Below are 27,552 nucleotides of genomic sequence, written 5' to 3'. Positions count from 1 at the left end.
CTCTCGGGGTCTGGCAGGAGAGCCCGGGGGGAGAGAGAAAGAAGCATGGCAGATGACAGGGTCACGGAATCGGGCGGGTCCAGGGGACCGCAGTGGGGCACCTGCTCCAACCCCCTGCTCAGGCAGGGTCATCCCAGAGCATGCTGCGTGGGAGAGCTCCGCTGAGGAAGACTCCACAGCCTGGATCTGGATCTGGTGCTGGGTGATACAGTTTAGGGGTGACAGTCTGAAAAAGCCTGTTCCAGTTCGTGGTCACTCACACAGTAGTTTACCTATCTATCTATCCATCTATCTGTCTGTCTGTCTGTCTATCTATCTATCTATCTAATCTATCATCCATCTCTATCTATCTATCTATCTATCTATCTATCTATCTATCTATCTATCTATCTCTTTAATATAACAGCCTGAACCTTTGTCCCCTTAGGCCTTTACTGGGTTTGTAAGAATGATAAATTGCACTGTCACCCCCATTAATATATCCCTGTGTACAAGTTTTCTACATTCCATTTTACCTCCACAAACAGAAATACTTCATTTCCTCTGGTTGAGAGCTAATGTTGCAGAAAAGCACAGAGCTGGTTCTCTAAGCATGTTCAGCGAGGTGTCATTGCCATGGTACCCCATAAAAACTGTTCTTGAACAAAGGAAGAACCAGAAAAACATTGTCAGGTGAAATATCTCCTCTGTTGCCATGGCTTTCAGTTCATCTCTACAAGCACATTGTCCATGTTCCCACTCCTCTCTGGCTCCACTTGACTCCTATGTAGCAAAAGAAGCCAAGAGCAGAAACTCCTCAGAGAAGATAATGGGAAGTTATTGCTGGACATAAATTTATCTCAAGACCAGTAATTTTAAAATGTTCCTAAGTGAGAGTGCTGAGGCTTTAGTACCATCTTCTCTGAAGAGTACAGAGGGTCAGCAACTGATCTGATTTTATGACTGACTTAGGTTTGTGAAAGGAGCATAAAAATGTTCCTGGTCATTGCAGAGAACAAAGGTCTCTCCCAATCAAATTCTCTGACTTGGAAAAAGATGGGAAACAGGTGGGATGCTTCTGAATAATAATTCAAATATAGGATGCTAACAGCAGTGTTGTACGCAGAGGGTATCTCTTACACTGCTGGAACTTTCCTGCTGTGGTACCAGCAGGCTAAACTGACATCCTCACTTGGTGATAAATGCAAATCCCTTTGGTAAGATGACCCTAATGTTTGTCCACACAGTTTTTGAAAAGTAAAAACATCTGCAAGCAGTTAGGAATTTGTTGACATGTTGTAAGCTCATAAACAGAGGCCTGTTCAGTAATTTATTTCAGTGCTTGTGTAACACATCCTGTTTACATTCCTGAGTTTTACCATGCTAAAGTACTGGAGTCTTTAAAGCGGAACAGTCCTCCTGGTTTGCTTCATATAAACAGAAGCTATACCTTTATATCTTTTATTTTAATTGTACAAGATGAGCTATGGAAGTGCAAAAAGGTTAAGCAAACACAATTGGGTCCCAAGTATAGATCGTACCCATGCAATTCTTTCAAATAAAGTAATTTCCTTTGCTGGGATATGTGAGTACGAAGCCAGAGCCTGTGAACTTGGCTGACTTTTAATTTTAGTGATGACTGAAAGAAATAAAAGCATCTCTCCATGTTCTTATGCCAGTCCTTTGTGCACTGTCAAGGTAACATTGACTGTATGTTTTTGGAAACAGTGAACTAGTGACTACTAATACCAGATTTAGTTGTGGTTTTGCAACACTGGTATGAGGATGATTCTAGCAAATCCCAATCATCAGTTCAGTGTAACTTAGGCTACAACATTCCCTTTTGCACCCTATTTTGAGAAATGTGTCTGATTCACATTTTAACATTCAGTTACTCTGTTTGCAGTTGGGTTCAGGGGTTCTCCAACAAGAACTTGGCCTTTGTCAGCAATCAGACTGTCTGCTACCCTTGTGGTAATTACATCCTCTTCCTGGACATCAAAACAAAGAAGACAAGAGCAGTGCAGTGTCAGGCTGGCCAGGTGGGAGCCTTTGCAGCAAATGCCAACAGCCAAGTGGTGGCTTTTTCCGACCGGAAGCTGAATCCCCTCATATACATCTACACTTTTCCAGAACTGAGAAAACTGACAGAATTAAAAGGTAGTGATGTGGTAACCCTCATCATCATCATCATTTCATTAAAACAATACTTTAATCATCAATTTCTGAAATTGTGAGGCCTTTCTATAAGACTTGAAAAACAGGGACTGTTTGTCCCTGTCACAGGACATGTGGCAGGGAGCTGTCTCAAGAGATTCATGGAGACCAGGGGAAAGAGTTTTCCACTGCATTACTTTTATTTAGGTTTGAGCTAGGGAGGAATATGACCATACATAATGAAGCTAATTTAAAAAGAAAAGAAAAGGAGTTAAATGGAATTAGTTTTAGGTAAATGTAGTCAGAATAAACAATAAAATCATACTGCAGTATACTCCCAAGCAGACTGCTGAAAGCCAGATGAGAAATCCAGGATATGAAGGATGAGGATTCTTGCAGCTAGAATTTGGAGTCCAGGATCTAATGTATGTTTTTGCCTGCTTCATGTAATTTCTCTCCTTGGTTTAGTTACTTACCTTATTCATATTTCAGTTCCCTTGCCATTTAAATAAGGATCATGATACTTGCTTTTTCATGTATTTGAATAAAATTACGACTGCAAAGGATTTCATGGAACTTGGAGAAAAATACTTCACAATTTCAAGGTATTATTGGAAAGGAAATTGAAAAAATTCCAAGCAGTGATACATAGGGAGCATTTTTATTATCAAATCAAATGAATAATCTGCAGTGAAACAAAGAAATCAAGGGCCTGAAGAATATTTAAAGACTTAAAATGGCTATAAAGAAAGTGAGAAGAGTATATGTGGTATTATAAAATAAAGTCTGGGACAATCAAAGACCATATTCTTTATTTTTACATTTCAGGTGATGCTCAGCTGGACTATACCTTACTTGCATTTAGTTTTAAAGGCCCATATCTGGCCAGTTATTCTTCAATCCCAGAGTTTGTTCTTTCAGTATGGTAAGAGTGAAAAAAAATTCTCTTATACCATCTGTATTTAGTTCATATTTTTGTGTGACTACTTTTAGCATAGATTAAGATAAGGAACATGGAAGACATACTGGTTGTCTTTATCTCTTTTTTTATCTTGACTGATCATTGTCTACAAACTTTCTGTACCAAAAATGCTGTTTATTTTCTCGTATTAGTAGACACTAGACAAAATGGCTGTTAGCGGTAGCAAAGTTATCTTCTACTTTCTTCCAAATTTTGTTTTTTGGAGTGCTTCCAGAGCCTTCAGCATCAGTTAATTATCTGTTCACTGTTGGAAGTTGAGCACCATGCTGTTTGTGGAAGAAAGTTACCTGCTGAAAAGAGGAAAAGGGTTCCAAAGCCGATTTGCACTGGTTTGTCCCCCTGGAATGTTCAGTGGGCCTCTTAATTACTTTTGCTTGATCTTAGTTCTGGCTTATAATTTTGCTCAGTGATTACACTAACTTGGATCACTGGGTTAGATCGTAATTTTCTGCTCATTGAGGTGAAGTATTATATAAAGCAGTCCAGATACAGAAAGGTAGAATATTTAATATTTAATTGTACTACAAAATACAATCCTACTCTTGCCTTCATTGCCAGCAAGTTCCTATTGACTGTGGAGTCTGAGCACTTCAAAACAGACGTGGAGGATGGAGTAGGAGAAAGGCAAGAAAGGACATGTAAGGAATAGTCAGTATAGTCTCAGTTTACTGATGATCTTCTCTTTTACAATTATAAGTGAAGATGCAGAAACCTGGAATTTCAGAATTTCAGTAATGAGAGTAGATACTGTTACAGATGCCTCTTTATCCCTTCTGCAGATGAATAATGTTTGCTGTGAACTCTGATCATACACTGTAGTTCAAGGAGGATGTCTGTGCATATCATACTGGAAACCAGCAAAGGCTCACTGCCTTTCCTGACACACTTGTCACCTACAGCAGAAGTAACACACGTGATCCAGTGTGTTCACTGTGGGCTCTTAAACAAAAATGCACCATCCTGAGAGACTTCTTTAGATTATTCTTAAAACCAGAAATACTTAGAAATTTTAAAATACTTTAAAGTAGTAGTAATTTCCAAGACAAGCTATTTTAACCATTTTGAATAAGCATGTTAAAACTATCAGCAGGTAATTGTCATAAAAACCATCCTAAATCACAAAGAATTTAGTAACAAAATACAATTGCATTAGAATATTAAGCTTAGAATGTGTAATAATTTGAACAGAGGTGTGGGGATTTCCTGTGAAATCTGGACCTTTGTTTTTGTAATTGGATTATATTGTGCATTCACTGAAGATATATGTGTGTATAAAGGTCAGAAATCAGAGTGTAGAGCATTAAATGTCATGACTACATGACAATTGCACAGCCCCAGTACTTTAAGCAGCTAGTTTGGAATCAGAGGTGTAAGAGATGTTTTGAAAGATGTCAGTCTCAAAATATAAAGAGCTTGTGGATAATTAAAACTGCCTTTCATCTGAGATATTTTATCCCTAATATTTATTCTTTTCTGTTCAAAGGAGAAACTTAATGTCAGATTCTTTTACAGATACATGTTTCGCCATCATTTTAAATCTTAGTAAATTATCTACCATAAAACCCTGTTGGCATTATCTGGTAGGTATGAGACAAGAACATGCTGACAGATCTTTAGAAAACAAGATATGCTGATATCTTTAAAAGTCAGAATTATCGTTTATAGCTGTAATTTTAATGAGAACAATTGCATATGTGTGAATAATTCCATTTTTTTTGCATATGCTATAAATGTTAACCATTGTTTGCTTCGTGATCATTTCTGGGAGTGAATTTTTTACAGCCAGACTAAGGGATTATAGTGAATCCATTTACAGCAGTGTATGCATTTTAGATTTCTCCTCTCAGCAATAATGATAAATACTAAAGCCCTAAATGCTATTTAGAACAACAGCCAGATAGATTGTCCAATAAATTAAGAAACAGTTTTAACCATTTTCTTCAAATTATGTTAATCAGTTCTTGGATAGCACCTAAAAATGCAAATGCCATCAAATATTAATCTGAATATTGAAAATATGCAAATTAGATTAGGATAACACAAAATAGGTTATACTGGACAAAGAAAAGTCAGCAGAAAGCAGATTCCCAGACTTCTGTTAGCTACACACATAGGGGCATAACAGCCCCACACAAACTCTGCCCTGGTTTGTGGCCATAGCTTGTATGTCCGCACTCACAACACAATTACTGTATTACCTAGGTAATTAATCCATAGATAATCATAGGCTGAATGTGGTTTGTTTCCTCATTTTCACACCTTCCAGCTGCAAGCATTACATTCATTATGTTACAGACTAGAAGAGTAAGGCTGGGGTGCTGAGGAGTTAATTGTTTGGGCCCATTTTAGTAGTCACTGATGGAGCTAATGAAAAAAAAAATCCATTTCTCATGACCATTGGTCTTTTCACAAAAGGGAGTGCCTGATAATGTTTCTAAAATGTCAGATATTCTATCATTTTCTAGCAGTAATAATTTTATGTGTGGCTAATTAACCACATCCTTTTCATTCTCAAGAGGACCTTACTTGTTTGACAGCAGAAATTTTTTGTCAGTGACAAAGTATTTGTTTTCCAAACTGGATCTTGAACATCAGTCCTAATCACATCCAGACCTTTGGCTTCAATATTTTTCACCTGTTTCATGGATTTGATTTTCTTTTATTCTCCTTAATGAAGGAACTGGCAAGAAAATCTCCTCCTGTGCAGTGAGTCTCAGCCAGGGCTAACAGGAACTGCTCTGAGTTTTAACCCCATGAACTGGCAGCAGCTGTGTTTTGTTTCTGAGAGCTCCATTACCATCTGGCGCGTTGAAAGGAGCAAGGACGAGCATCACTTTACACGACAGTGAGTGGAGCACCCCTCAGGCCAAGAGCAATATCTTTGAGTATATTTTAATAATAAAGACTAGCAACACACATCTCTTTGCAAAGGATTTAGTCCCACTTAGCTCACCTAGGTACTGCAGTCAGTAATTACTAAATCACAGCCACTATAAATCTGTCTAGTCAATCAAGTGAATTAAATTTATGATTTCATTTCTTAGTACTCACATGACCAGATTATGCACACCATGAAGCTAATACTAATCATCTGATTTGGCAGCTTTGATCTAAAGCTGTGTGTCTCAATAAAGATAGTGCCTGGACTGCTTTTCTGTACATGGCTATGTTGAGCATTGCTTTTGTAGCTATAAAACCATCACATTTGGATCAAATTGTTCCTAGTAAGAATAATCAAACAATATCTTGTTGTAATCACAAATTGTACCAAAAGCTGTGTCAATTTTCTATGTGATTTTCAACTTCTGTGGCTAATTTACAGGTCCAGAGAGCATGGCTCTTTCAATGCAAATTACTGTGCACAGCAAAACTAGAATTTATTTATGCCAAAATGTGTTTTGACGTTGGTATAAAAGTAGCATATATCACTCAAATTGGAGTTGTTGACGTTTCAAACCTATGCTTTGAGGTGGCAGCTACTCTACCATTCCCAACTGTGTTTAATCTCATTAAGTATTAATGTAATCAACATATTGCCACATTCACAGTTACACTAATGAAAGTATAATCAAGGCCTTAATTTGTGATCTGAAAATAATACTGAAGGGTTTTTTCCTTTTGGCATTACAGAATGCATATGTAAATACATAGGCATACTCACTTTTCCTCCATTCAATTTGCAGAAATAATGCCCATTTTCAAAACAGCTTCTACGTTTTGTATTAGTGGTTGCTATTCATATTTCTTCTCCTCTGTGTCTTTTGCCTTTTCACAGCCCTGTGGAACTCCCTGATGATCACGGGGCCATGAGTCCTCATGAGGATTTGTTTTTCCCAGCTTCTCGTAATTATGATCCATATTATGGTCCTGATTTGCCAGTTTCAGCCATTGCTGGATTGAAAGGACATGAAGCAGAAACATTTGTGGTAGTTACTGATTTTTTTTCCTTTCTACTATTGCAAGTCATTATACTTTCTATACAAATAGGTATTAACAAATTCATAATTCTAATGCTCATTAAATAGGTACAACCCAATAAATGGATCTGTTACCTCAACAATATCTTTGAGATCCATTTTGCCAGGAGACTGAGAAGGCACAATGCTGTGCATAGTACAGTACAGTGTTGAGATGTTTGACATAGCTCCTGGCATATATCTGTGCAGTGGAGATTTGAATCTGTGTCCTAGAAGCAGTATGAAGTGTGTCAGCATTTAACTGTGCCCAAGCTAAAATGACCTGCTGAAAACTTGAAAACTTATTCCCATGCTAAATTGACCATGCTAAATTGATGGTAACCCTCACATATCCTTACTTTCCTTTGGGATTGCTTTCTTTTTGACATTGAAAATATTTCAAGCTATGAAAACATTGAAGGCTTTTTTCTTCGAGACAGAAACCACTGCTTCTGAAATACATTCCCATACCACTGTAAGTGTTGGACCTTGCCATTTGTCTCACTTGTCTTTGATTATACACTTTTTAGCCTCCCTTGAGGTACCTCTTTTTAGAGGCTTCAAAAGTCTTCTCATTTTGTTTGAAATTTACTTTCACATGACTACCAACTAGAAGTGTGAAAACATTTAATTTGCAAATCTGGGATTATCTTCTTAGATTAAGACCATCAATTTCTATTTGGTGGTTTGTGATGTATATGAGACACCAAATCTACCATGCATAAGATGACACTGCTTATGATTGTCCTGTCAAGTTAAGCACCTCATTGCAATACCTCAGCACTGAAAAGCAAGCCCAGTGTGCTTGTTTGCTGCTTGGAAGTGTGTCCATGTTCCATGCTCCAGAACCACGTGCTGAGGCTGGCTATGTACCCAAGTGTAACCACAGTGAGGCAGCAGAGGGAAAGAATTTAAATATCCTACAGCTTTCCATCATTTTCTTTCTAGATCAGAATTTTCTAAACATGCTTTACCACAGAATCACGGAATATGCTGGATTGGAAGAGCCCACAAGGATCATTGAGTCCCACTCCTGGCCCTGCACAGGACCATCCCCAGGAGTCACACACTGAGAGGGTTGTCCAAACTCTTCTTGACCTCTGTCAGCCTCAGTGCTGTGACCACTTCCTGGGGAGCCTCTTCCAATGCCCAGCCAGCTTCTGGTGAAGAATCTTTCTTTAATGTCCAATCTAAACCTCCCCTGATATAGGCCATTCCCTCGGGTCCTGTTACTGTCACCACAGAGTAGAGATCAGTGTCTGCCCCTGCTCTTCCCCTCACAGGGAAGTTGTAACTGCAGTGAGGCGTCCCCTCTGTCTCCTCTTCTCCAGGCTGAAAAGACCAAGTGACTTCAGCTGCTCTTTATGTGGCTTCCCTTCTAGAACCTTAACTATGTTCCTAGCCCCACTCTGGATACACTCTAATAGTTTATTATCATTCTTACATTGCAGTGACGAAAACTGCTCACAGTATTCAAGGTGAGACAGCCTCAGTGCAGAGCAGAGTGGGACAATCAAGCCCACTTCAACTGATTTCATTGCTAGCACCAATTTTATTCCATTGTCTTTTTATAAAGCTTTTTATGTCAAGGATCCATCATGGATTTTTTTTTTTCCCTGATTAGGTACTACTCAAAAGGGAGAGAAGTTCAAAAAAATTCAGCATCATCATCATTATTATTATTATTATTATTATTATTATTATTATTATTATTATTATGCACCACCATTGCACAGTCCAAGAAGCAACCTGGTTTGAGATTTACATAATCTTATCATAGGATTAGCATATTTTTATATGTAAAGACAGTCATGGCAGACAGTACAAAGGAACAATGTAGAAATTGTGTTTACTCAGAAAGCTTCTGTTCTGCAGAAGTTCAGTTACAACCTTCCCAAAGATTTGTGATGTTCAAGCCTTATAAAACCAGTGAAAATGCCTATATTAGATGTTTTTCTGGGTGATGTAAAGCCCTATTTGCTATAAATTTGTTACTGTCAGCCATAGTTGATGTATAAAGTAAATATTAATATACCTCACTTCTTTAACATTTTTCCCCTGAGAAACTAAAAATGCCTTGTAAGCATAAATAGAATGTAAATTGCTTACCCAGAATCATATAACAAGGGCTTGGTATATTTTGCTAATGAAATCTAGGTACTTCTGGATCTCTGTCCTGTGTTTTCATCACAAGTCCATCCATATTTCCTCTTTTTATAAAACCTTTAATGAGACAGCAGGTGTTTTACAGAATCATACATAGAACCTTGTTTTTTTCATCCATCATTGCTGCGTCTCTCCCCAACACATCATATTGTTTAATGATCCCCACCATTCTGCACACGTGCATGGTGCTTAGAATCCTCTCTTTTAAATGTTCTCCCAAGGTTTTCTTGTGTTTTATCTCCCTCTTCCCCTCCCTGAATTGTCTTTAATCTGGTTCTTTCTGTCATGGTATTTTATTACCTCTGTTACTGTTATATCTGAACAGGCCACTCTCTGTCTTTAATAATACTTGTTGGACAAGTTCTGTTCTTCCTGTTTTGTGGAGGACAGATTTATGAGTTATTTTAGCAAAATGAAATTCAAGGCACATGGGAAGTCCAGGTCAGGGATATTTCTATCACTTATTTTCAGATGACACAAAGATTGACAAAGCTGTTTTACAGAGCAATTTGGATTATACAATAAGATAAGTTATTCAAACAAATTTTTTTTAGCACTGCCAGGTATGCAAGAACCACATGTTCATGTTTTAGCTTAAAGTGGAAGAATATTCTAAAAAGCAGTTTGAAAGGCATTTGTTGTGGTGAAGTCATAATAAGTAACCATTTAAATTGGGGCTTCTAGTGCCCTTCTGACATTTAAATAAGCCTCTAGGGGCTCAGTGTGTTGAATTTTATCATAATTGTATCATTAAATGTTTGGGAAATGCCCTTATTATGGTGGGTCAGTATCTTTGTGAGGATAGGGAAGATACTTGGATGGATTTCCAAGCTAGAGATAAAATTGCAACAAATGCAAGTGCTGGAGAATAAATCCAGACAAATGCAAATATAAAATATATAGTTTTTAATTGAAAATATAATTCATAATTTAAACAAGTTTCTAGAGTGAGAAGTGAGTTCTCCACCAGTCTCCAGACATACACTTTTTGGAGAATGTTCTTTGTCAAGTTACTGGCTTCAGTGAAGGGATGACTGAATAAAATAATGCTGATGTTAAACATGATGTCAGACTCTATGAGGTAATGATTTTTTTTTCCTTATCTTGAAATGTCTGTAACAACTTGTACAGATATTTGTCAATTGTTGATTGAACTTTTTTATTTTCATGATGTAGCCTAGAAATTGTATTAAGACCTCAGTGCATCCCACTGCCCACTGCTGGACTGCAACCTCAGAAATATACATGGGCTGTGAAGAAGGATATGTTTTGGCAATTAATACTGAGCAATACAGTGTTTCTGTTCTTCAGCAAAAAGCTCCACCTGGTAAGAAATAGCTGAGTGTATTTTATTCAAGCAGGGAAGAATGTATATAGGTGAAAACTTTTTGTGCTTTCTTCTGTCTTCTATTCAGTACCTTATAGAAATTATAAAGCTGGTTTGTGGAACCCTATTTTTTTATTAGTACAGTAAACATATGAGAATGTCTTTTGAGGTTCTGTGGGGGTGTTTTCAACACCCAATAACTAACTTCCATTTTTCTTTCTTAAAAAAAAAAAAACAAACCAAACAAAAACTGTAAATACATCAAAATTGATTAAATTAACTATATTTCCAGGAGTCCAGATGTTATTAACCAGCCCTACTAGATTAATGTTAAACGATTACTATACCAGCTACTAACAGTAGTACTAATAGGAGTACTATTTTTGCTTTTAGTTAAGTACCAATGATTTATTTTATTTTGCATGAAATGTATAGTCTTCATTTGCTGTGTTAGATAAAGTTAGAAGTGATCTTTGAGAGCTTATGAGTCTTCAAAAAACAAAACTGAAGCAATGTGGCTTAATAGCATTCCTTAGAGCCAGCTCTTACATTGGCTATTTTATAATGAAAACAAGGCTGCAAACACTGCCAGGCTTTACTGCAGGATGTATGAGGCACAGAGAGTGAACAGAAGATATCTTTGGCTTCAAACAAAGAAATCTGGTTTTAATTTATCCTGGGAGGACCTCTGATTGATTGCAACTCACCAGCGTGGTTTGTGTGCCCTATATGTATTCCCACCTGTCTTTTTTCATGGGGACCTTTAGCAGGCTATGACTGACTAAAGTTTCATGTTAAGGGCAGCCCATTTCAGACCTTCTTTTTTTGGGAATGCAGAGCTGTCTCCTCTGCTAAATGCCACTACCATTCTGTGCCCATTCAGAGGGCTCCTAAATGGAGGATGCTGAGACACAGCCAGGAAAAATAGTTCTTTAGGCAATCTGTACCCCATCATCCTTTGATGGGATGGATGGTGTCAATCCTATAATGCACATGAAGTTCATACTTTGGTCAGGGATAGGAGGAATATACTTCTCCCTAACATAGAGCTGTTCCCCTAACAAACACTGAATTAGTGGTAATAGATAATCTCCTGGTAATCTTATTTTCTTCTGTTTACATATAGTTCATGATCTTTTAAGCTGCAGCAAATAGCCCAACTTTATTTTTGATAGTTAACACCAAAGTAAAAGGCTGCTTTTAAAACAACCTATAAAACCAACATTATTTATATTTTTAAACTATCAGACTGTTAAATTTAGCAAATCAAGAGTTGGAAATCATCAACTAATAAAAACCTGAGATGTGACCAGAACTGTTTTTGTCAGGTGAGTAGAACGCAACAAGAATATTGGCCATTTGGGCTTTTTCTTGGCCTGTGTGTTCATCTTTGTGTCTTGTCCTAAAGCTGTGTAACAAAATACTCTGTATTTATATTATACTGAAGCTTCTGCTTAATTTAAAACAGACTGCAATCTGTACCTATTTAGCAGAATGCTTAAGGCATGGCCAGCTTTAAGCACATGCTAAATTCCTGATACAGTGTTCCAAACAGAATCATAAGCAGCCACAACATTTCACTTAGGCATTGTTTTCAGAGTGGCTGAACTTTCCATAAAAGCATATCTTAAAAAAAAAAATTCATTGTTAAAAACAAAAATACTAGAAGTTGGTAATAGAAGGAAGATAAATCTGCATCTGAACCACTCTCCACACCAAGTCCATGTTGTCTCCTTGTTACACCTGTAAACTGAATAACAACACTTGCTTGCTCAGTGGTATAGATGGCAGAAATGGTAGATACTGAGGAAGAATGCACATTTTTCATTTAGTGTACTGAACCTGGCCTTTTGTTGAATAGAGTGGAATACAACTGACTTGTACTGCAATATTGACCTACAAACAAGGTTGACATTTAAATTGTTTTCTTTTGTGCAGAGTTCATGCAGAAAATAGCAGATGTGGTGTCCCATGCTCGTAGTGAAGTGCAGAAAAAGAAAGGTATTTCCATGTTCAAATAAAGCTCGTAGATTTTTAGGCAGCACTCCTGATGTCTGGGAATAATAATATGTGAGTACAGCTGAAAGCCACTGGTTAGAAAAACTCCTCTCACACTGACCTCTGCAAGACACATTGTTGGCAATCTTATGTGTATTTACACGACAAAAGATTAATAGCTTTTTTGCTAAAAGACAGCCAAATTAAAAGCCTCAGGAGAAACAGTTACAGCAGAAAAAATTCTGTTCATTCTAATTTAAATTGGAATAAGTGGTGCTGGTAGAGATTCCCTACTGCTTAGTTTTAGCATTTCTTTAGATCTGTGATCACTCATAATTTATCTGAGTTAGGATTTAGGGGTTTATCTTAAGCACTTTGTTTTGGGCACCATAGTACAAAAAGGATAGAATGGATGAAGTTCAGCACATTTCCACAAAGGTTGTTACAGTCTTAGTACATGACATACAAATTTGGTGTGAGAAAACCGTTTGTTCAGCCTGGAGAAGAGAAAATGAGGGATTTTACTATTGCTTTAGCTATCCAAAGAAATGTTACAGAGAAGATACACCCAAAGGACACAGTTTGCATCAACAGGAATTCTGGGTATATATTAGGAATTAAATACTTTCACAGTGAAGGTAACACACATTAGGACAAGTTGCCCAAAGATAGGGATTTTCCATTTTTGGGTATATTCAAACCTTAGCTGATATGAGTCTGGACAACATAATTCAACTTTGAAGTTGGTTCTGAGTTTGAAGTCAGCTCTGTGCTGAGCAGGAGGTTGGATTAGAAGACTTCTATGATCCCTTCCAATCGAAATGACTCTATTGTCCTTTTACTCACAAATAAAAAGTAAATTATCTGAGATTTGGAGATGTAACACATGGTTGAAATAAATTAAATTTTATATTTTATGTTGGTTTTGTGCTTTCAGGTGGCAAACCAAGCAGTTTGCAAAAACCAGTTTTGCTTGCCATGGCATTTTGTAATGAGGGACTGTATGCAGCTGGAAGTGTAAGGCATCCTTTGTGCTTTTAACTTACTCTGAGTGTGAGAAAATCTACATTCAAATGGAGTATATTTGCAGAGTTCACTGCAAAGACAGGAGTTAGGGAAAAGTGAGGGGTTGTAGAAATGTAAAGTTCCTCTCTTGTGTTGACTATATTTCTTTGTTAAGGCTTAACACAGGGGAGCAGAGTGTGAAAAGATACCATTTTTGTACTCAAAGAAGCAATGAAAGAGAACAATCCTGGTTTTATTTAAGATTATAGTAGAGGAACAGAAAAGAAGGATGGACAAAATAGCAAAGGAGAGAAAATGGCCAAGAGAATTGCCAAATTCTATTCTGCAAAATGTAACTCAATATCTAACTCAATCTGAAAATACCTTTGTACAGTCCTGCTTAAGTGGAGGATGAATTCTTACAGTGTCTCAAAAACAACAATATGAAATCGAAAGCATTATCTAATGAGTCTGTTGTTAGAAAACATGGATTGTCACTAAGAATTGTATTAAAGAACACCTTCATGTTCAATAGATTTATTATCTCAGTTTGGAGTGCTTTTTATTTAAACCTGCTAAAGACAAATTACACCATTGGTGATGGGATGCAGTTAAATGCTGCTGCTCTAGTGATTTTCAGATGATCTTGCAGTTTAGTTTGCCAGATAGTATAACTGACTGAGACCTCATGTGGATTTGTACTTTTCTGCACAGGAGGGCATTTTAATGTTTTATCACATCAAAGATCTGCAGTATGAGATAAAAATCTGTGCTGATATCTCACAGCCCATATCCAGCCTCTTATTTTCTCCTGATTACACCAGTCTGCTGCTTGTCACTGACCAGGTACAACATTTGAGATCACAGCACTACATAATGGGATATTCCTGGGATTCTATATGAATATGCTGATACTATTAGTACAAAATGTGTAATGTAATCACACAAGTCAGCAAATTCTATCAGAAATTAACATAGTCCATTCTGTGTTTTTTACCGGAAAGACTTTTAATGAAGCACAGAACAATTTTCTCCTACAGATGGTAGAATATACCAGAAATAAGTACCCAATGTTGAGATTTCCTAACAGAAATCCTTGTGTGTGTACAGTTGAATACATGTTCAGGATCTCTCATATGTCCAAGTCATGGATCTACTGGGCATGAACTCCAGGCCTGCACAGGGAGAAAAGTGTAGCTTGGATGTATCAGACCTACTGTGACTCTGCACTAGAGTTGTTCTCTCTACAGACATGAAGTTTTGTGTTGGTGTAGAATATTTATTCATTTCTGGAGTAGCATGAAATTAGGTATGTTTGAATTATTTTATTAAAGCAAGTTTGAGAAACAAAACTTCTTGCAAATATGGTTTGCTGGAGCACTCTAAAGGGAACTAGCATTAGTCAGTGTAAATTAATATAATCCAGTAAACTCAGATTAATCCTACTAGGCACATTTTACCTCGGGTTAGAGTCAAATATAAAAGTTCAAAGAGTGAAGCTCAGAAGGATGGGAGGGTTTTTGCAAGTTTTCAGAAGCTTCTAATGAAGAGTTTCATATCCCAGTGGTGGATTATTTCTCTTTCTTTGTCAGGGGACAGTCTATAGTTATAGACCTGCCCACAGTGGAGAAGCTGTCAAACTCTTGGACACATCCAGCAGTTGTTTTCTGGCAGCTGATTTTCTTACTCCAGGGAACAATTACTGTGTGGTAAGAAAGTATTATTTTTAATATAGAATAGCTCTTTTCAAGTAACCAATATGTTGCTAAGGTACAAAATGAAAAGCCTTGCAGAAATCAGATTGTTCTGATATTTGTCACAGTTGTGTAACTTTTCATTAAGGAAGTAAATGGCATTCATTCAGCTATAGTCTATAAAAGGGTCAGAAACTTCCCTTGGAATGCAGGTTGGATAATTTATTTTATATTGGTTCTGCTGCTGATTTATGTGATTTAGATTGTTCAGGAAGATAGCTGAGCAAAAGATGGATTCAGTTCAGAGAACTGATATTGTCCAACAGTTGCTACTGATCTTTTCAGCCCTCTGCACAGATTGGAACATCCTGAGAGATACCCCTGTGCTGGGTCCAGGGACAAAGAAGGCCATTACTCATGCACCTGTCCATTCGTAGAAATTCCTTGCTTTTCATTGTCTTTTACTCCTGCAAAACATATATCTTAGCCACCAATTCATTTACAGGCCATGAATTCTCCAGGTAGCCAGCCTAGAAAACCTAGGGTCATAGTCTGTTAAATTGGCTGAATCTCTTTGTTCACTATTAGCACAGGAATGCTAAATTTTACCTGACTGTGTGTGAGTAGTGTGAAGGTTGAGTGATCTCTAGCCTTACTTCTTGTAAGCCTTACTATTTGTAATTGTGGAATTACAAAATTACCTGGATATAGGAAGAACTTAATTTTTTTGATAGTCATCATTTTTCATGTGAGTAAATGAGACCTCTCATCAAAGCCTTTCCTTTGCAAATAAAATTATAAGCAGGTTGTTCTATTGCTGGCAGGATGGCAGGAGTGCTAATATTGATCAAGCTAACAAATTTTACCCTAAGTTGTCTCATTCTGCTTAAAGCTGCAGGATTGTACAAAAATTATTGAAAGTATTCCTTAAGCAGATGTACCTTGCAGCATTTGGATTTAATTAAAAGTTTAATAATCTCAAGTAACCCTTAATCTGCCATGCCCAGTGATTATTTGAATCTGTATTCTATAGGAGATCACTAATCACTTCCAGACTATTTGGTTATTTCATCCTCTTTTGACTCTGTTTTTCTCTGTTCAACAGTCTGTAACAATTTCAGGTGAAGTACAAGTTTGGTCCTTGGAAGATGGCACTTTCCTCAGCAAGCTAAACCTTGGTATTGAGGTACAAGTAACCAGGATCTTATATCATGACTGATACTTAAAATTTTCTATATTTTTCAATTGATGGCATAGTATTCCACAGATTTGCATCAATCAGTGCTGAGGAAAGCTCAGTAATGTCTTTGAGCAATCCATCAATGAGATTTAAAGCTAACGTTTCAGAATATTTCCTTGAGCTAATCCTGTCATGTTTTTATCTTGAATTCAAAGCAGAGGAAACATCTCAGCCAAATGTCTTCGTGATGCATCTTTCAGCACATCTTTGTAAAAAAATCTAAATTTTTATGGTATTCCTTTTTTTTTTTCTTTTTAATGAGTAACAGAAAAGTTTTAAAAGTATAAAAGCTAAATGCCTTGACTGATAATGAAAAACAGGTTTTAAGAATTGAGCTGATAAAAGTATTTCAAACTGTTAATGCTTTGTCCTGATTTAAGATGCATTCAGAGCCTGAAATCTGACATAGTAAAAAAAAAAACCCTTTCTATAACAGCTGTACACACAACACTGCACTCACTGTTTTATTTAGGTTTAGAAACTTCTTTCACTTAAAATCTGGAGAGTGGATATAATGGTTGTTTTTTCTCTGTAAAGAACAGAATTGTGTTTTGATGTATAGCTACAAAGCATAGATAAAATTTCCATAATGTCTCTAAATACTTTCTTTGTGAAAAACATGTTTTTAAAATAAACCGCTTGTGGTTTCTTCTTCAAATTTTAGGGACTTTTAAATAGCAAAGGAAATTGCATCATAACAAATAGCATATATGTAAAAATTTGTTGAATTGTTAAGTATCTTCTACTTCTCAACTAGGCAACTTCTATGGCTTGCTGTCCCTCCTCCAACAGTGTTGCTGTAGGGACTCAAACAGGTCAAATCTGTTTCCTTGATGTTACCAAAGCTGAAGTTCCACGGGTTGTTCACAGAACTTTTCTTTCCAAACTTCCAGTGCTGTCTTTGCAGTAAGTATGTAGTAGGGTAGAGATATTGTCAATTTATTGCTTGAGTAATGACATTAGTTGAACAAAAAAAATTTTTATTCTACAAATAAAAAAATTAAAATATTTTAGCAGCGTCTATGGTTTTTTTCAGCATATTCTGAATTGTTTGCAAGAGGTAGCAGCAAGATTTATATGAGAGAAATGTAATAAATCTGTATTTTAAGAATGTTTAACTGAACATGGAAGGTACCGATGTATAAGATCTCTTCTGAGAAATCACCATATGTAGTAATTATGCATAATTCCATTTATCTAACTTTAGAGGGTTATTTCTCACTGAATATAAATTTAAGGTTTTGTGAAGTTAAGTTTAAGCCTTTTGGCCGTCTCTTTCTATATGGTGAATTTTTGTTACCATTGCTAATTATTAATTTACTGGAAGTTCTGGAGATTATCAGAACTTGTAATTAGCTCTTGTAATTAGCTCTAGTGATCTAAAAGGCTTTTTTGTTTGGTTGGGATTTTTTGTTGGTTTGGTTTCTCCTCCCCGCCACCACCCCCCCCACCACCACCCCCGTTATTGAAAAATCTGAGTATTTTACTCTATTTTGCAAAAACAGAACAGATTTTGAACTGCTAAAATTTAATATAAATCAGCCTCTTATTTGAGACTCAGATGCATCCCTTTTCACAGTTACCTAAGACAGAACTTTAAAAATAGAGAAATCAACCTGTTCAAAATTAAATCAATGCAAAGATGTGGTTTTTCAAAATAATATCAAGATCTGTGTAATAGTTTCATTTCTAAAGAAGTGAATGTAAAAGAACTTCTGACATAACAAAGTTGTTAATGCAGACTGCTACAGAGTATGATCAGCTTTAGATTGACTTCCCACTAAATTAGAAACTGCACTCATAGCACTGGGCTTTATATCTGACCCTGAGCCTGTAAAACCAGAAGCTGAAATTTATGTTTATGCATTCAGTGAAGTCAGCAAGTTATGGGAGTGAAATTATTTGACTCTTCTTATTGACTGTATTGAATTGATTTCTACTTGGATTTGCATTTTACCTAGTTATGATCAGAGTGGCCAGTTCCTCATTGCAAGAGCTACAGAAGGACACATCTTTATTCTAGATGCTCGTCCATCAAAATTATTCCAGGTTCTGGGATATATAGGTAATACATGTAACAACATTAATTACATTTTCCTTTCTCTATTTTCTGCATTTAAAGTATACTTATCAGTCAGGCCAAGCCATTCACATTCCTTCTATTTATTTTCTCAGAGGACTAAACATATTCTTCCCACCTATTTTCTAAGGGCCAGAGTTCTTTTCGGGGTTTTGGAGGGTTTGGTTGGTTGGTTTTAGTTTTTGCTTTTGCTTTCCCCTTTTAGTTAGCAGATGTAACAATAATACCTTTCTTTCAGAGTACATATCAATCACAGGTAAAAGAATGGACTAGCTGACAAACTGATCACAGCTCCAGCACAAAAGTAATAGGGATGGCAAAGAACTAAAGAACTTTTGAGAATTCGTACTAAAATGCTGTAGGTTATAATCATTGTGTGCAATCTCCTGTTTCAAATTTCTACCACAGACATCTTGAACATGGGAACCACTGAAATTGTCAGCTTTGATAGTTGATAGTAAGGAATAAAATATGATTAATTTTAACTCACAAAAAAATTTGAGATTTGTCAATTTATTTTTCAAAAATCATTATTCTTATAGATAATATCTGTGTGTATAAATCTTCACCATAATTTTATGTATAAAAGACATTTTATCATTTTAATGGTAACAAATTCTGTTTAAGAGATTGTTTAACAATTCTGTTTAACAAACAGAATTATATATCTTTAAATATCTTATGTAATTTGCCTGATCATATTCTCATTGTCTGGAGGGTTTGTTACAGGAGGGTTTTTCTGTTCTTTATCTGGCAGTTATCAGCAGATAGCCTCAAAACTGCTAAAATTCAAGCTTGAGGTAAATTCAGATTTGACTTTTTAATGTAATAATAATGTGCTGGTGCTTAGGGATTCCCAGCAGCCAGTGCCTCAAAGGGAGTTGAGTGCATGCAGCACTCCTGAGTGTTGTTCCCAACAAGGATTTCGTTTTTTGTCACAGGATATTATAATTTTAAAAATGTTACCATGCTACAATAACAATTTCCATTGATGTTCCTTACCTGCTTCAGTACTGGCAGGTGAAGTGCTCCAACTTTCTGTAATTTCTGACTTAAAGTATGACTCAGTTGAAGTGATGGTACTTCTTAATGTAGCAGAGGTCCAACAAGCAAGACTGGAAATTTTTCATCTGTCTTCAGCAATGATAACAGGTAAAAATTGAAATATATACTTACATTTTCTAGAGCAATAAGCCTAGTGTCAGACTTTCAAGTTATTTACATTTAATTTTTAAAAGTCCTTACATTTTACAAACTTTTCAAGAAGTAGTTTTGTAGTTTTCAACAAAGTTAGTATTTTCTTCAAATATTCATTAATTTTGGAATTATTTTTGTGCCTATGTTTAGATATATAAAATGGGGCTTTATTTTCAAAGCTGCTGAAGATCTACAGTTATTGTCTTTGTTTCAATTTTTTATCAGGTGCCTTGTCAGTCTTAATTTCCGGTGTCTGTTTAAAGCTCAAATTAGGGAACTAATAAAATATATTAACTTTGTATTATAAGCTTTTATTAACTAATAAAATATATTAATTTAACTTAAAAAAATTCTCTTTTGAAGATGTGAATTGCAGTGGTTTAACCAATACCACCCAGGCTGTGTGCTTCTCATGGCAGAGATTCCTAAAACAAGTTCTAGGTGAAGGCAATGGTGGCATGAACCTGCATGCAAACTAATTAGCACTAATTATGTTGACGTAATATTCAAGAAGCAGAGTAAATTAGTGTATGCAAATGGTTACATCATGGTGGTTAAACTGTTTCCAGTACTTCTTTAGAGCCAGGAGAGCTATTGCTCTGCATCACTGCAATGTCCTGCATCAGCCCAACTCACTGAGCTAAGTATTAATACCTAAGTATTTTTTAATTTCCAGCCACTTCCCTGAAAACTCACATCATACTCACTCCTTGCTGAGGACCATTTTCATAATTACATGATAGACAAAGCACCTGCATTAGTGGTAGTCATGCCTCTTCCTCCCTCTTTTTTTGTCAATTTTTTAGATAATGATAAGTATGTTAATGAACAAGGAATGTTTAATGCTAGTGACCTGAAAAAGGAGCAGTATGATCTGGATTATCCTTTGAGCTCCGCAGTCAGATTGAAGTCACATAACATTGTGTATGGCTACTGCACCTGTGCACCTTTCATTTGCAAATACTACCTCTCTGCAAAGGTAATTCTCTGAAGTTGCATTATTTTGGGTGGTGGTTAAATACCAGCTAAATAGAAACAAAGGCTGCAGATGAAATTAATATAGCAGGATATTAGCTTAAAGAAATCCTCTCTCCACTCAAAACACCTACATCCTACATACTCATTAACTTTAATTTTCCTACCACTTGCTTAGAAACCTGGCAAAAATAATGTCCTTGTTCCATTATGTTGGTTCTTAAAATCCACACAGCTTGCAGGCACTTCACAAGTGGCTTCTGTGCTGCAGCTGTGGGTTTGTGCAGTCTGCTGAGTAACCTGGACATGCAGCTCCCGCAGGGACTGAGCCAATGTCAGCCCAGGACTCTCAGATGCAAACCCAGCCCAGCCTCACAAGGAAGCAGTGAGGGCTTCAGGAAGCCACTGTCACTGCCTGCTGAGGAGCTGCAGCTCTCTGCACCTCATAGGTCTCCCAGAGTTTAAGAGTCAAGGCATGTAAAAAGGTGAATTCTAAGGTCAGCATTCCTCCTTGACATGTTCCATCCTTTCTGAGCCAAGAAATTCAGGCTTTAATGTGCTGAATGCAGACCCTTTTGCAGAGATAAGAAGCAAATCAGCAGCACAGCATTGGCACTACTTCCTCAGCTCAGTTATCCAACAACAGTTTAAATTGCAATGCATGTGGTAACCCACAAACCTCTCATTAATTTTCTCAAAATGGCATAGATATCATCTGAACTGCTGCTAACCTTTTGCTTGTTTGGCAGAATAAGTGGGACGGTCCATCAGTATTTTCATCAGAAAAGAAGATTCCTAGCAAACAGTTTGGATCAGGTTTGCTCTGTTTATCACCCAACAGCCAGTGGCTGGCAGCAGCAGCCAGGGATGGTGTTTTGTTTATCTACAATACTTCTACTCTGGTAGGTGGGCGTCTGGGCACAGGCTTTGTTTGATTTATGTGAGACAAAAGTGTGAAAATTACTTCCTTTAACTGTAAACTTTTCCTCACTTTAATAGAAGGTGTTTGAGAAAAAATTATGTTGAAAATGAACTGACATAGCATTATACAAGACAATTATTTTTATAATGAGTGTGTATACAAGCATACAAACCACTTAGTTCCTTCTTCAGTAAATTTTAGCATAGATAATTTTGCTACTGTTCTCACCTCCTGCAAAATCAATATACTACAATCTTATCCCATGTGTAGTCAAACCTGTCAAACTTAAAAATCCTAGTATTTTATGTGCTTTGTATTGCCATTTTGGATTGACTTTTATCTAAAAATAAAGAAATATTAAAATATTTTTAATTAAATAATAAAAATAATTTAAAGGCGTATTCCCTTATAAAAACGTATTTGCTGATACTGCTTCTATGACTTCTCTAGGATATACTTGCTCAAAAGCATTGTCACTCATATCAAGGAGGGGGAATCAGATCCATGGTATTCTCCCTGGATGGCAATTTCATCCTAGTTAACGGTGAAAATGATTGTGCCCTGGTGTGTCTGAAGTGGAAGTATGTATAAAGTGGCAGACTAATATTGATTATGTAATTTCTTGTATCCTGATAGATTAATTTTTGCATCTACTTGTGATTCTAGACTTCCTTTTTCTTCATCTCAAAGTAAGGAGAAAAGTTGGATAGAAATAAAATAATTCCTCTCATCTTCAGAGACAGCCTGCCTCCCTAGCTCAGGAAAAGTTTTACACTTTGGGTCTGATTGCAGCACAACATACAGGAATGTCTTCTGAGAATTATTACAGAATCACAGAATCACTGGGTTGGAAGAGACCTTCAAGATCATCAAGTCCAACCCATAACCCCAACACCTCAACTAAACCATGGCACCAGTCTTTTTTTAAACACATCCAGGGATGATAACTCCACCACCTCTCCAGGCAGGCCATTCCAGAACTTTATCACCCTTTGTGTAAAAAACCTTTGCCTAATATCCAACCTCTATTTCCCTTGGTGCAGCTTAAGGCTGTGTCCCCTAGTTCTGTCAGTTGCTGCCTGGAGAAAGAGACCAGCCCCACCTGAGCACAACCACCTTTCAGGAGCTGCAGAGAGTGATAAGGTCACCCCTGAGTCTCCTTTCCTCCAGGCTAAACACTCCCAGCTCCCTCACTTGTTCCTCACAGAGTTTGTGTTCCAAGCCCCTCAGCAGCCTTGTTGCTTCCTCTGGATGCAGCCCCTCAATGTCATTCCTGCTGAGGAAGGGCCCAGAACTGGACACAGCACTGCAGGTGTGGCCTCACCAGTGCTGAGTACAGGAGCAGAATGACCTCCCTGCTCCTGCTGGCCACACTATTCCTGATACAAGCCAGGATGCCCTTGGCCAAGACACTGTTGGCTCATGTCCAGCCTGCTGTCCATCAGTAGCCCCTGGTCCCATTCCTCCTGGGCACTGCCCAGCCACACCATCCACAGCCTTTAACACTGCAGGGGGTTATTGTGGCCAAAATGCAGAACCTGGCACTTGGACTTGGTAAATGTCATTACCTGATACCTCTTATCATTCTCTAATCAGCTTTGGAAAGGGCTCTCTGGGGATGGAAGGGATGTAATCTCCTGAGATACTGTTTTAGCTCAGCAAAAAGGGGACATCACAGCTTTTATGGAAATTCTACTGTGGCTGTAGAAAGCTCTTAGCAGACATTAGGAATAAGAGACACTTGAAAGTACAGCTTTTCTGCAGGAAAATAAGTGTTCAGGTAGATTTATAAAGATGGCTCTGTCAGAGCAATATTTCTATGGGTAATCCATCTTTCAGAATTTTTACTTCTGTGGAGAGTTCACTTGATTATGTAATTCTAGAACTCAAAAATAGAAAAAATATTGAATATGCATTTTTAACAAGTTCATAATTGTGTTATAAAGAATATTTAATGCTTTGTACTTTTCCATAGTACATGAAAAATATATCAGTTCCCTTTCTGTTTACCAGGGAGATAAAGGAAACTGAAATTGAGGAAGCTGCTCTTTATTGGCAATCTCTACGTGATATACTGAACAAGTCTATTTCAGATGAAAACTCTGTTTTAAAATCTATGGCAGAATGGAAGTTTGACCCGGAATGCACATCAAAATCAACTCCAGTAAAGAAATTTAAAGTGCTTGCTTTATTTTTATGGGGGAAAAAATAGTTTCATCATTATCCTAAAATTTTACATTATAAAAATTGTCCTTAATACACTGATCCTTTTGTTAAAGTGGAAGAGCACCCCTGAGGATAGGCTGAATATGCTTAAATAGTAATTTGTGGAAGAGTACTATCAAAGAAATAGGATATTTATGTGAAGATGACATTCACATCTTCAGTTCCACTTGGTTTCCTAGACAGAGAAAACTCTGTGAAAGTCAGTTTCTCCTCATGTGAAATTATGTGTCCTTCCCAGTGTGATGTTACTGCTATACATTTTGTGTTACTAATTGATGTTTTTGCATTGAAATCAATCAAAACAGTGGTTACAGAGATTAGTCCAGTCAATCATTTGAGTCAAAAGGTTTTGTATAATAGCAAGGGTTTGCAGGATCAGATCTGGGGACTAGTTAGGCAGCAGAATTGTAACACCCTCTAATTGGGTGGTGGTGGTGGTGTTTCTAGTGGGAATCCACACTGTCTTTCATTTCCATCTTTCCTTCACTTGTTCTCTACGTACCTGAGCTAGATGTTTATATCCTTAATAGAAACATCAGGAGGCACCACTGAAATTTTTTAATGTACAGGTGACAGAAGAAGATGGAAACATCACAAATACTGATGACATGACATGGATAGGCCAGAAAATACAGAAGGTACTTTCATAAAATAAGTATTAATCCAAGCCAGAGTTTTCAAAGGTCATTAGTCACTTGGGGTACCAAAGTATTTGCTGTAAACAGATCTAGTTTCAAAAGCTTTTCTCACAATTGGCCCTTTCTTTAACCATTGCAATATAGACTTAGAAATTCTAGGCCAAGGTTATAAACAAATCAGAGAAAGTGCCTAGCATAATAGAAGCTCTGAAGACCAAAAGAACACTTCTATACAAGGAGTATACCAAAAAAAAAAAAAAAAAAAAAAAAAAAAAAAAAAAAAAGAAAGAAAAACAAGGGGGGGGGGGAAAGCCTGACAAATTCACTTATTTTAGAAACTTAAAAGAATTTTTATATTATATGTAAGAAAAGTTGTCAGGAAAATTATTGCCAGAAACCAAGAAAACCTTATTGGTGAAAGAAGGTGAAGGTGAAAAACTCAGTGAAAAACGAAAACAATGAAAATTTTTAACAATGAAAAATCTAAAGACTAAAAAGTTCTGGGAGTAGGCTTTATGCAGTTCAATGTGTCTGTAAGCATTGCGCTTGTAATTACATTTTTCTTTAGTGTTTTCATTTTTCAAGAGCTGTTGCTGTACAATTAGTTTACAATGTGGCCTGGCTGTAAAATCTCTTTTCTCTTGTGCAATTTTAAGGATCTTCTTCTTGAATTAGGGTTGTGTCTGTTTCACTTGTTAACCCCTATGGCATTTTATTTTCTGTACAGATAATGTTCCTTTAGATTACTTCTGTATTTTTTTTCTCTTGCCTTTTTTTTTTTTTGCCTTTCAACAATGCATTTGTTGTATGTCAGGTTATGAGAGAAGAGACTCAGAGGTTTGCTAACCAGAAGGAAGAGCTGCAAATGGGAATTAAAAAGCTGCGTGAAACTGTGAGTTTCTTACAAGGGTAATGGCTCAGCTTCCCAGTTTTGTTTACAAGAACACTTCCTTTATGGCTGTGAGCTGTAGTGCTCAGTTACATTTTTGTCATAAACTCTGAGCAGCCAGGCATTAAAGAGATGTGCCTCTTCAGGGACCAGTGCTGAAACTGCCAGGAGCTACTGTCTGCTTCTCATTTTCCTTTGCTTCAAATGACTATTTTGTACCACCCTCATACCTTGAACTCTCTGTCCCCTCAGTAAGCTAATTTCTGCCTGTCTAACAACCTTCCATTATAAAATAGAGCGTCCTCTCCCTTCTGTTTCTTCCCATAAGGCAGTTAAAATTGCAGGTAATTAAAACAATTTTCTGATAACAAGTTCTATAGTGTTTAAAATAGCATTTCCTCTATTCACATTCAAATTACTTTTTATTCCTTATATTAAAAAAATAAAACAGATTCAGAAAATGATGCATGAAAATGAGAAGGTGCCAGATATTGAAAAACTCGAACACTGGGAGTTCAACCTGGATTTAAAAGAACAGGAACAAGTGCAAGCAGAGGCTGAAGAAAATGTGGCCAGGGTATGGCAGAATGGGGGAACATTTTAAAACTGTCAGTGGAAAAGAGAAAAGTTATTAAATAACAGAGGATTAGCTCAAAGTTACTGTTCACTGCTGAGAAGCAAAAAAACAGAAAAGTATTTAAAGTCACTTTTTGAAGCAGGTGAAACTGCTGAGGTAGACAAGGCAAATTGGAATATGATTTATGCCAGAAACTGTAAATCTCACACTGTGGCCTTGGGATTTTTGCTTAAGGTCTAGAATGCCTTTTTTCTCATAGAAAATTATGTCTTCAATCCTGTGCAGATAGTTTTTGGAGAAGATAGCAGTGACAGATTAAGATGGCGAAATACTGATAATTAATTTCATTTGTTAGTCTTCTTTCAGTAACTTAATGCAAATTGTCCATATCTTGTTACTTTGTACCACATCCTGTTTTCTTTGTCTTGAAAGGCAAGGAGGGAGCTTGAGATGGAGATTTTATCCCACTGCTATTTGCAGGATTTAATTAAATATGAGTGCTGGGATGACTTGTGTGTAAAAGAACGTGCAGTTAAGGTAACCTCTGCTTTCTAAGACATTTTCTGCAGTAGTTTATTTATACCTTAAGGTACAAAGACAAAATAACACATTTCTGATTTGCTTATGGTGTGGGAAAAACTTTACTTCTTCTCAAGGCTCAGGGAAAGCTTTTATTCTGTTAATTTCGTCTGAGCTTGGCAGATTTTACCTTCTAAAGTGGAAAATAGAGTTGCTAAGCAAATAGGGAACTCTTTTATTCCTTGATCTCAGACAATATATTTACACAGTATTGCTAAAAGGAGAAGTAAATACTATTTTTCTTTGTCAGTCCATATGACTTCTGCTACATAATGGCATATTTAACCCTGGTTAAATAGAGAACATAATGGCAAAATTTAACCCTGGTTTTGCCTATTTTAAAGAGAGAGATGAGTCAAACTGATGATATTGAATTATCCCAAGGGTAGTGAAAGACCAAGTCACAAAAAAAACCAAACAAACTAGTTCTGGTTTAATTATCTGGATAAAGATGAATAAAGAGCCCACACCCATGGATTATTTTTTAAAAATCTATTTAATACATTGTCTGTACTAAGTGATCCTCAGTTTTATTCCTGATTTGAAGCAGTCTGTAATTGTTTAGCATTCAGGTATTGAACAAATGAACTGATAGAAGCATTATGAAGAACTTCTTCCTTTGGGTTTTTTTATTTTAATTTTGAGCAGTGCTTCCACATGGATTGTGAAGTGAGGAATTATCCACTGAAGGAACGCAGTAAAGAAGAGCTGGAAACTTTGAAGAAAGTTCTCCAGTTAAAGCAGGCTGAGACAGCTGATCTTCAGGTACTGATCATGATCTTCTGAGCTGGCATCTTATCACTTATTTATCTAGTTACATTCCTAAAGGCCCATTTTCTTGCTCTAGAAGTTGGCCAAAAAAATTTAAAACATTAAACAATAAAGGTGAAATGCTGTTAAAGAAAAATGTATTAGTCTTAAATAATCACAGAGTAGCTGAAGTTAGAAGAGCCCTTTGGAAGTTA

General features: G+C 36.7%; 1 protein-coding gene across 1 annotated transcript in view; it reads left to right on the top strand.

Annotated features, from left to right (window-relative positions):
- CFAP43 (cilia and flagella associated protein 43) overlaps nt 1-27,552 on the top strand; it is a 43,623-nt gene that overhangs the window by 160 nt on the left and 15,911 nt on the right. The window contains exons 2-23 of the mRNA XM_031505273.2: nt 1,886-2,139; nt 2,965-3,061; nt 5,796-5,963; nt 6,894-7,044; nt 10,417-10,567; nt 12,506-12,568; nt 13,503-13,582; nt 14,285-14,416; nt 15,163-15,279; nt 16,370-16,450; nt 17,262-17,410; nt 18,466-18,569; nt 19,596-19,736; nt 20,588-20,760; nt 21,506-21,658; nt 22,129-22,259; nt 23,692-23,842; nt 24,474-24,542; nt 25,357-25,434; nt 25,883-26,008; nt 26,441-26,545; nt 27,236-27,352. Of these exons, the coding sequence (XP_031361133.2) occupies nt 1,886-2,139; nt 2,965-3,061; nt 5,796-5,963; nt 6,894-7,044; nt 10,417-10,567; nt 12,506-12,568; nt 13,503-13,582; nt 14,285-14,416; nt 15,163-15,279; nt 16,370-16,450; nt 17,262-17,410; nt 18,466-18,569; nt 19,596-19,736; nt 20,588-20,760; nt 21,506-21,658; nt 22,129-22,259; nt 23,692-23,842; nt 24,474-24,542; nt 25,357-25,434; nt 25,883-26,008; nt 26,441-26,545; nt 27,236-27,352 (2,791 nt within the window). The remainder of the gene's footprint in view (nt 1-1,885; nt 2,140-2,964; nt 3,062-5,795; nt 5,964-6,893; nt 7,045-10,416; nt 10,568-12,505; nt 12,569-13,502; nt 13,583-14,284; nt 14,417-15,162; nt 15,280-16,369; nt 16,451-17,261; nt 17,411-18,465; nt 18,570-19,595; nt 19,737-20,587; nt 20,761-21,505; nt 21,659-22,128; nt 22,260-23,691; nt 23,843-24,473; nt 24,543-25,356; nt 25,435-25,882; nt 26,009-26,440; nt 26,546-27,235; nt 27,353-27,552) is intronic.

This window comes from Lonchura striata, chromosome 7 (assembly GCF_046129695.1).
Source record: "Lonchura striata isolate bLonStr1 chromosome 7, bLonStr1.mat, whole genome shotgun sequence".
Classification (NCBI taxonomy): Eukaryota; Metazoa; Chordata; class Aves; order Passeriformes; family Estrildidae; genus Lonchura; species Lonchura striata.
Note: the sequence above shows the minus strand (reverse complement) of the source record. Positions and strands in the feature narration are given on the sequence as shown.